At 43.0% G+C, this 10,368-nt stretch overlaps 1 protein-coding gene across 1 annotated transcript in view; it reads left to right on the forward strand.

Annotated features, from left to right (window-relative positions):
* Positions 1–5,397, forward strand: part of SYCE3 (synaptonemal complex central element protein 3) — an 11,483-nt gene extending 6,086 nt beyond the window's left edge. The window contains exons 2-3 of the mRNA XM_019526773.1: positions 1,834–1,942; positions 4,541–5,397. Coding sequence (XP_019382318.1) covers positions 1,834–1,942; positions 4,541–4,710 — 279 coding nt within the window. The 3' untranslated portion in view covers positions 4,711–5,397. The remainder of the gene's footprint in view (positions 1–1,833; positions 1,943–4,540) is intronic.
* Positions 5,398–10,368: the final 4,971 nt, after the last annotated feature.

Below are 10,368 nucleotides of genomic sequence, written 5' to 3' on the forward strand. Positions count from 1 at the left end.
GTTGTTGGTTGTAGCTGTGTTGGTCTAAGGACATAGGCATAGAAGGTTGTTTGGGGGAATGTGATATCTTTTATTAGATCAACTCAAGAGTTGGAAAAATTGTTCTTTGCCAGCTTCTGGGCACAAGCACCCTTCTTCAGTATATCAACAGGCTCGCTCTGCACCTGAACAAGGGTGTTTGTACCCACAGCTTGCAAAGAACAATTTTTCTAAGTCTTGAGTTGGTCTAATAAAAGATATCATTAGAGGTGCACCGATCCATTGGTTTGATATTGCATCGGCACCAATATAAAGAAAATCGGCTGTATCAGAGATTGGCCCAATGTAGCCAATAATGTGGCTGATAAATTTGTGTGCATGCGTGCAGCCCCAGCACAGCACGCAGGCACCAAGGACCACAGCCCAGCAGTGTGGAGAGCTGTGTGCAGCTGGTAAGTCTGTTGTGGTGAAAGGGGAGGGGGAAGGGGCGTGGGGGGCAGATCAACACCCCCCAAGGTGAGGGAGGGAGTGGGGCAGGTGCTGTCCAGCCGGGGCACAGCCATGTGCCCCCAGATCTGCGTGGGGTGGGCAGGCTGCAGCTGCCACCCCACCCCACACCCTCCAGACAAGCCACGGCTCCATCCTGCACCCTGTCCCACCCAGCTGGGCAGCATCTGCCCCTGCCCCACTCCATCCCTCACCGCAAGGGGCATTGATCTTCCCCCCCCCCGCACATCCCTTCCCTCTCCCTTCCCCTTCCACCACAACAGACTTAACAGCTGGACGCAGCTGTATAAGAAATCAGATCGGTATCAGCTAATATGCCTCCTTAAAAATTGGCTATTGGTATCAGCCCTCAAAATCTCTATCAGCGCAGCCCTAGATATCACATTTACCCAGACTACGTTGTCTTACATAGGAGCAGGAGTTTGAGATCAAGCATCTTTCAGCACCCCTCCGGTCTCATGAAATTCAGGATGAGTGTTTGTTACTGTTAGGCCTTAGCTTTAGCTCAACAACCAGTCCTTTTAAAATGCTTTCAATTAAGTGATAAAAATTTACTGTTCTGTTTTCAGAACTTATTAAAAATAAAAGCCAGAAAAATGTGCCCAATAAATCTAACTGAGAAGTTTAAAAGAGACACTTTTACAATAAGAACTAGGTACTATTAATAGTTTTTTGAATTCTCCCCTTGCACCTTTCACAGCAGGAAATCAAACTAATTGACTAGCATTAATATATTAAACTTCTGTGCTTGTTACCTTGTTGCCTAAGTAAGTAGCCCAATTTTGAGAGGAGCTCAACTCCCACAACTTCAGCCATGGTTAATGAACTGTTGAGCACCTCTAAAAATCAGGTCATTTAGACAAGTGCCTGAGTGTGGTATAAAGATACCTTTCATCAAACAAATATGAAATATGTCACTAGAGTTGTTTGGTGGAGAAGAATTCTTATGTGAAGAATTATTAATTGGCCATTGCAAGAATAAGTGAGTAAGGAATTTGATCCAGTAAAGCAAACACTTAGGTAGTATCTCTTAGTGGTATGATCTGGTAAAGTGAACTTTAATGTTCACTAAGAGCATGGACTTGATCCTGCAGACAGTTAAAGTTAGTGCCCACAACTTGTATTGATTGCAAAGTGAAAAGGCAATACAACCCAAAAAACCTCTGCATCTACTGAGCCTGAGCCCTAAATTACTGTACTATATTTAATTTATAATGTAGCCTACTTAGTTTGACAGCTCTTTTTAGGGATACATTTTCTAAAGTTTTCCCATAAACATGAAAAAGGTATTATTTTCCCACACACCTCACATTGGGACAAAGTAGTATGCTCTGGTTTTTCTTGTAGATGGCCAAATATGAACCTCAAGAAAGAAACTGCGATAATATGGTAAAGATGCTGGAGGACCTGAACAGGGACTTAGAAAAACTGCTGGAAGAAATGGAGAAACTATCAGGTGTGGTTGGTTTTCTTGGGAGGATATAGAGTTTGCTACTAGAAGATGAAGATATTTCACAAGTACACATACATAATAATAAGTTAATTCAGAGATCTCTAAACTTCATATAGTAGAAATTTAAATGGAGACAGAATGAGGTCCCCTAATGACCATGGTAGCTTAAATAGTGCTGGTCTCCACCAACCAGATTCAATCTCAAATATCTGGAGTACTCAGATATGTGGAGTTTAGTGATGTGTGTATTATAAATGCCTAGAACAACAGGTATCTATCTTCATAAGTAATCTGGAAGGCATAAATGGCTCAAAAATGAAATTTGCAGATGATGTTAAATTGAAAAGAGCTACTAGTGAGAACAGAGATAATACAAAGGAATTTACAGAGATAAAAACATTATCAGAATATTTTAAAAAATGAGACTCAGCTTTGGAAAATAGTGGATGTGCTTCTGGGAAAATGACAAATATCAAATGACTGATTATCCAACTGGGAAAAAAGACTTCTCTGTGATTTTAATCTAAATTTTGTATGCGTTTTGGAGCAGGGATCTAGCTAGATTTTTCCACTATTTTTGTGATCCCTTTCTTTGCATTCATACAAAGATATTCCTATTGCTGCCTCTTCAGACTGTTTAATCTAAAGCTTTTAAGCTTCATCACAGATAAGATGCTCTCCTATGCCTGCCTTGATCTGGGAAATGCTAGTTGTTTAAATTGCTTATCAGGCACAGAATAGCAAACAGTGAGCAGATGCCTCCCTCCCATTCAGGGATCAAACTCAATGTTTGCATCTCTTATGACGTAAACTTTATGTTAATATAGTACAAATGGTTTCAAACTGGGTAATCAGATGGCTTCTATATTTTGCTAAGAAAGCTAAGACTGAGCTCATTAGGAACTTTGCCAAGCCAGTATAAAGTAACCATTTAGAGTTATACAAGGTTCCTCAAACAGAAGTATAATTGCTTACTGGGATGTGTTTTTCCATCCTAATTGCATGTACATGTTTCATAATTGTATAATTGTATTACACATAATTGTATTCCTGCCATGGCAGGGGGTCGGACTAGATGATCTACTCAGGTCCCTTCCAACCCTAGAAACTATGAAACTGTAATCATATATGAGTACCGTACAGGTATATTAATAAAGTCATTACTGTATAAGGTTGGAAATTCTGATTTGTTATCAGGACTGTCCTGTTATTGAGCATAAGACTGCATATATTGTTTTGTTAGTTACTATAAAACCTCCCTAAATTACATACAGAATTTTCATTTTTAAAACAGAATGCTCTATTTTCTCATACCCACAGAAAACATAATCACATCATCCTCACTCCCTTGTCAAATTCTTTTGACTACTAGAGCTAAAGAAATACTGAATAATTTTTCACAATATACTCTTGCATTTATTATCAAATTTGCTCGGTGGATGTTTGCATCCACTGTTTTCATTTCTGTAGATATTCCAATAAATGAAATTACTAGAAAGGATGTTTGCAGAATCAGCAATTTAAAGTGAATTTTAAAAGTTTCAGACTTAAATTTATGTGAATAGTATTTGTGAAGGGTACATTCCAAATTTGTAAATGTGTTTGCATCAGAAATCCGTTTCTGAGGTTTATCTAGACAGGCAGTTTTCTAGTCTCAGTCTCACATCACCACTGATCACAATGCGCAGAGGAAGAATTAATTAACCTAAACTACACATTAAGTTATTCTTTAACCCATTTTAAATAATGCATGAATTTGAGAAAATCACAATCTTTACATGGATAATTTGCAAACAGAAAACTTGTCAAGAATTATTAGCCTAGCTTTGTTAGATATTTATTTCAGAATCCATTTTGCAGCTGACTTGTTTTTAAAACTTTCTGTGAATTTGCTGCAACTTCTCACTGTCTTGTCTACACCCCTCTCACCTCATCTAGCACCAGCTTCCTCTCCTACTGCCACTGTTCATGCAAAAGTCTTCTTTCCAACGTTTGCCATGTTAACAACCTTCTCTTTCATTGACAGTCCATCTTACTGTAAATGTTGACTTAAAATCTTGTCTGCTTTGTATCTGCCTCCTGATTTATTTCTCTCTCTGCTTTTATTTGGCTTTGTCTTAGGGACATTTCATTCTAAAATATTTTGAGATGGTTTGTACCTATAAGGTTTTGTTGACATGCTGAATAGCACTGGTGTGCATGAATTGCTTACTATGGTATGACTGCTCTTAAGGTAATGGACAGTTTGCTTTGGTTAACTGTAGTATTAGTGACAGATGTGGGACTGCTTATTACTGTAAGATTGTACTCACTACTTGATTACCATGGGTTGCCTGAGAGTATTTAAGCTGTGCACATTGAATTGTTATTGTGGGATTGATAAGGAAAGCTTGGGATATGTATACTGATTTGTTGATATGTATACTGATTTGACTGATTTGTTGATAGAGGATTACTGGCAAGTGTTGAGCTGAGTGTGCTGTTCAGAACTGGGAAACATTATTTCCCATTATGCTTACCTGAATCATCCATTGTTTCTCTTTTATCTTAATGTTGCTGGCGTCCATCCTAATGTTGCTAGCTTCCTAATACTTGTTGCAGTGCAGGCAACCTGGATGGCTTACGATATGGTGGTAATGCGTACAAACCCAGATTTGGCCAGCTCTATGAGACGACTCGAAGATGCCTTCCTGAATTGCAAAGAAGAGATGGAGAAGAACTGGCAAGAAATGCTGAAGGAAACTAAAGATGAAGGAGAAAAAAAAGAATAAACTGTTTTCAAACCTTCTGAAAGAATTTCCTTCCCTGGAAGATCATTTTGGACTTGTTTTTTTTCAGTCATGAAAGATCCACAAAGGCCTTGGAAAACAGATTGTCTTCCAGTTTATTAAGAAATACTGATGTGGTTATATATACAGATATGTTCTACGAAATACATGTATTGTTAAAACCAAAAAGTAATTATGTATTCTTTAGATCTATACCCATTTTATATTTTGTAGTATAGTTATAGTTATGTAGACTTGCACAGCTTATTTTCCTTGCTTTAGGATTCCAACCTAGTTTACAGATTATAGATACACTTATTATTTTGGTCCGCAGATCACCACTAAAGAGTAGGTGTGCCAGCAACAGACTTTATGAGGAAATTATGATTCTTCAATTAAAAAAACAGTTGAAATGCTAGGTATGTAGATTGATCCAGTTTAGTTAGATATGGCATTGTAGATCAAATGGACTAATAGTCAATTGCTAACTTATATTTTTGGTCTTGCACATCCTTACTTAGTTCATCTTGTTTAGGTAGGGTTTTTGTTTGGTTGGTTAGTTTTGTTGGGGTTGTTGGTTTTCGGTTGGGTTTTTTGGGGGGGGGGGCAGGGGCAGGTTGGCTTCTTTACCTTTTCTGAGAACTTTCTTCCAGAAATCTTCCTTTCCTATGGAAAATAAATTGTGTTTTTACATTACAGTGGAGTCGCATCATACATGCATCTAACTTATGCAAATTCAACTATACGCACTCGGCTGCTGGGGCTGGCTGCCAGGTGCCAGCCAGGGCATGGCGCATAGTGCGGCGCTGTGTGGTACTGCCTGCACACGCCAGCATGGCTGGGGGGCGGCAGCTTGCTCATGTGCAGCTGGCTGCCCTGGCAGAACGAGGCAGCAGAGGACAAGAGGGGCGAGGAGTGCATGTGGAAGACGCTCGACAGCGGCAAGGACATGCAGAGCAGCAGCGGCAGGTTGTCCGCCGCCGCCCCATAGTAGGCACAGCTGTTGCACTGCACACCTTGTATGGGCCCTGTGGCAGCTGCTCGGCGCCAAAGCCCGGCCTGAAGGGTGATTTAAGGGATTTTCAAGGGTAATTTTGACTATATGCGATTTTCACCTTACACGCTGACTTTAGAACCTAACCCCCATGTAAGATGCGACTCCACTGTATAAAAATTATACAGTACATGGGCGATCTCTGTTGAATTATGTGAATTTTCTTACCACAGTAGTGTAGATGGCAAGGTGTAGACTGTGGGACTGCAGCGGAAACCAAATAAACCATATTCAAAAGCACTGGTTTCTTGCCTTAATGAGTTCCTGAAGTTGAGGTGGAAAGAAAAAAATGTTGAGTTTTTTTCAATTGTGTGCAAGATATGAACCAATAACACCACCTAGTGTTTAGCAACCAATAAGAAAGCTAAAATTTTATTCAGTGAGTCAGGCAGGAATTTCTTAAGGCAGGGGTGGGCAGTTATTTGGACTGGAGGTGCCATATAGGGAGTTTTGGTGAGTTGTTGCAGGCTGGGTCAGCACCCAGCCCCCTACGCTGCAACAGTTTGCCAAATCTCCCTAAGTGGCTCTGCCCAGTGGCCTGGCCTCAAACTGAAACCACCCAGTGATCCTGGCCCAGGGGCAGGAACCTTATGGCCAGGACGTGCTGGGCCAGATGGATAGGATGGGGCTGTGGGTGGGTGTGGAGTGGCATCTGGGAGCAGGATGGGTAGCCAGGGCTGGGATCCTGGGGCAATGACAACATGGGGCCAGGGCCCAGGGCAGAGCCATAATCCACTCCCAGCACATCCTTGCCCATAGAACCAGTATCCATCACAGAGATGTGCAGGCAGGGGATTGTGCCTACCCCAGGCCCCAGCTCCACCCTGTCACTGCCCTAAGATCCCAGCCCTACCCATCTGCCCTGTTCCTAGATACCACTCCCCATCTTCCTGTGTCCCTATCCCATCCACCCAGTCAGGTGTGCCCTGCCCATGTGGGTCCCAGGCCAGTCTCCACTGAGATCATGCCTGCCCGCTCTATCTACCACCCCCAGCAGTGGGTGCGAGATGGACAGGCCAGGGTGTCCAGGCAGTAGGGCTGGGTCTGGCAATAGCAGTGACATTGACAGTAGCAGCCAGAAGGAGCTGGGGGTTCCAGAAAGCAGAGTCCAGCTATCATACCAACCCCACCCCACTGTGTGCCTGGGGGGGGGACCCACTGCATATGCCACGGCCTGAACTGTCCCATGCACTTATGCTGGGCAGGGCCAAAGGACCCACTACAGGCAGGATAAAATCCCTTGGCAGGCTGGATCTGGCCCATAGGCTGTATTTTGCCCACCCCTGTCTTAGGGTGATAAACTTTACTGGACCAGCTATGTAGTTTAAATACAGTTAAATAAGCTTTCAAATGCAAGACATTCTTTACCAGGCCTTTGATCACAGCAAGCCAGGCACAGTGTAGTGAAACACAGCAGAAGGGATGGGCTGAGAAATGCTCAGGGGCAGCAGACACAATTAAAAGAAGAAAAGATGACGATTGCTGGAGGATCAAGGCGTATCAAAAGGGAGGAGGGTCAATCTCACCTTCCTTGTGTGGTAAAATTTCAGGAGGTGGATAAATTAGATAAATCCCATAAACCTGATATCAGTTTTTAGAGTCCTTGATTCTGTGTCCAGCTAGCTTATGAATTTGTGTTCCTAAATTCACCTTTTAGATAGATAGACAGATTTCACTTGAGCAGGTAGATAGTGAAGTCAGAGAGGGAGTTATTCTGTGAGAAATGTACTTCTAATGATGTGTGTGACTGTCCTCTGTTTTCTGTGACAGTTCATTCTGGTGTGTAGTTGTTGTTTAATTTCACTCATATTACCAAGCGAGCACTTGGTGCATTGGACCAGGTTTATCACATGTTGGGAAAAGCTTGTATAGAAACCACGGATCCTGATGGGATTTTTATCTGCCGTGTGTGGAGTGGGGAGTAATGGCAGTGGAGATGTGCTGACAAGTTAAGCATTTCTTGCCAAGGCAAGGCTGCATTCCACTTGATGTCTGTCCGGCAGTGGAGAATTTGCTTCTCACGATAAGTTGGGCAGGGCCAGGTGCTGTTTGAAAGCCAGGAGCAGAGAGACTGGGAATATTTCTCTCAAGGTCTGATCTTTGTTGAGTATGGCTGTAGATGTCTGGTGATTCTTCTGATTGGTTTCAGTGTGGGGTGGAGGTGACCGGGGTGTGTGGTTGCAGAGGGTTTTCTTTCTGTATTATAGCAGATTACTGTGGGGTATCTGGATAGCTCTTTCAAATGTATGGCCTGTCTCTTTGTTGAGGTGTCCTTGTTTTATGAAGGAAGATTTTAGGCTGGTCGGTGCGCATCACAAGTGTTCTCAGAGCAGATGCGGTGATATCTGAGGCCCTGGCTGTAGATAACAGCTTTTTTGGTGTGTTTGGGATGATTGCTGATCTTATGGGCATAGTTACGGTGGTCTGTGGATTTTCTGTATATAGTGCTTTATAGGGTACCATCCTGGATATGGACTGCAGTACCTAGAAAACTGATGTTAGTGTAGAAGTATTGCACAGAATGTTTGATTGAGGGATAATGATTGTTAAAGTGCAAACTGAGGGATGATGGTTGTTAAAGTGGTGAGTGGAAGTTAATACGTGAGTCTAGATAATGAAAATACCATCTAACAGAGTTATAGTGTAGTCGGTGCAGTTTTCTAGATTGTTTTCCTCAAGCGGCTTATGAAAAGGTTGGCATATGGGAGGGTCATTTTTGTACCATAACTGTGTCCATGGTTTGAAGGAAGTGACAATTGTTGAAAGTGAAGTTGTTGTGAGCCAGGGGGAAGTGGATGATTTCTGCAGTATATTATTGCACATCTGAGTCCACTCCATGGTCTGGAAAGTATTTCAGGAAGGCAGCTGTGCCCCCTCAGGGACGTGTTTGTTGATCTGGATTCTGTTGAAGAAGTCTGTGGTGTCTTGTAGAAAACTTGCTTTTTGAGCAGAGGCAGATTAAGGTGTACAGGCAGTCCTCAGACTTACAACACAATTGATTCCTGAAAACCACACCTTAAATCAAAACATCGTAACTTGCAAGTCCCAGGAAAGCATGTAAAAACAAGGGTTTCCCCTTGCAGGCTGGCAGTGTTCCAGCACGCAGCCAGGCAGGCTCTGGGAGCCAGATGAAGGTAAGTGTATGTGGAGCAGGAGTTGGAGGACCAGGGCTTGGGGACTGTCAGGGTGGGCAGGGGGGCAGTGTGCGCATGTGTGTGTGCGCGTGTGGAAGGGATGAGTGTATAGCAGAGAGGGGGGCCAGGTTCCTGCCACTCTGGGGGAAGGTGGCTGGGTAGCCAGGCACCAAGCCTGGGGCAGGGCAGGGCAGGGTGGCATGGGACACTGTGGGTTGGGAACTGGCAGGGCCAGGGGGTTTGGATCAGGACAAGCCATCAATCTTTGCAAATTAGCCCTGGTACAAAAAAGGTTGAGAACCACTGCTTTAGGGTATAAACCTAGGGATTTAGTCATGTCTTTTTCAGAAGATAGAATTCAAGATAACAAGGTAAATAAATTTCCTTGACCCACGATTTCTTTCAATCCTAAAAAAGTCTATTTATACTGGTGTGCTTCATTCCATATGGCAAAGCCTATGTTTCTTGAAATCCTACGTGGTGAGGTAATTACAGTTTCCTTTCCTACTAAAATGTTTGGTTTCTCTTTTTTCTGTGAGAGAATCAGAGAGCTTGTTGTGGGGAGTGTGGGTTTTTATTTCATGCTTTTCACATACATTGGTTTTTACCTTTGTTGCACATTGTGGGATTGCAGATGAAACCAGACAACCCACATTAAAATAAATTGGTTTCCTGTCACTGTAAGGGTGCAGCATTTTTTTCACGGGTAAGAATGTGAAGCAACACTACCACCTAGTGACACTGTGCTGGTACTAACTTTTAACACCGGCTGGATCAACTCTTCCTGGCATCCACAGCTTTTATACCAACAAGTGCTTTATCTGCTCTTGAACGTAATGTGCCAGATTAACCTCTAGTTAACACATCTGTGATGTGTTTGAATGCACGTGTCTGACATTTGGGAAAAGCTCCCTTTTTCCCAAACAGAAGCAGGGCAGTAGGCATTGCCAGATCCTCCAATACTACATGCCTCTATGCTCAAACCATGAGCTTGGAGGAACTACCTGTAGGTAGGAGGAGTTCCATTTCCTCATCAACCATGTTCCCTGGCCTCCCTGATGAGGTTTGATTGATTTGGGCCAAACCAGTTTATGAAACTTCTATCTCAGACTCCTTCCTGGTTTAAGTTAAATCAGAGTCCCTCAGCTGCATTAGTGGGAGTATCGTTAGCAGATTGAGGGAAGTCATTATTCCCCTCTATTCAGCACTGGTGAGGCCACACCTGGAGTACTGTGTTCAGTTTTGGGTCCCCCACTATAGAAAGGATGTGGACAAATTGGAGAGAGTCCAGCGGAAGGCAGCGAAAATGGTTAAGGGGCTGGGGGCACATGACTTCCGAGGAGAAGCTGGGGGAACTGGACTGACTTAGTCTGCGGAAGAGAAGACTGAGGGAGGATTTAATAGCAGCCTTCAGCTACCTGAAGGCTGATTTCAAAGAGGATGGAGCTGGACTGTTCTCAGTGGTGGCAGAGG

The sequence above is a fragment of the Gavialis gangeticus genome, unplaced genomic scaffold (assembly GCF_001723915.1).
Source record: "Gavialis gangeticus isolate Ggan-Ray unplaced genomic scaffold, GavGan_comp1, whole genome shotgun sequence".
Classification (NCBI taxonomy): domain Eukaryota; kingdom Metazoa; phylum Chordata; order Crocodylia; family Gavialidae; genus Gavialis; species Gavialis gangeticus.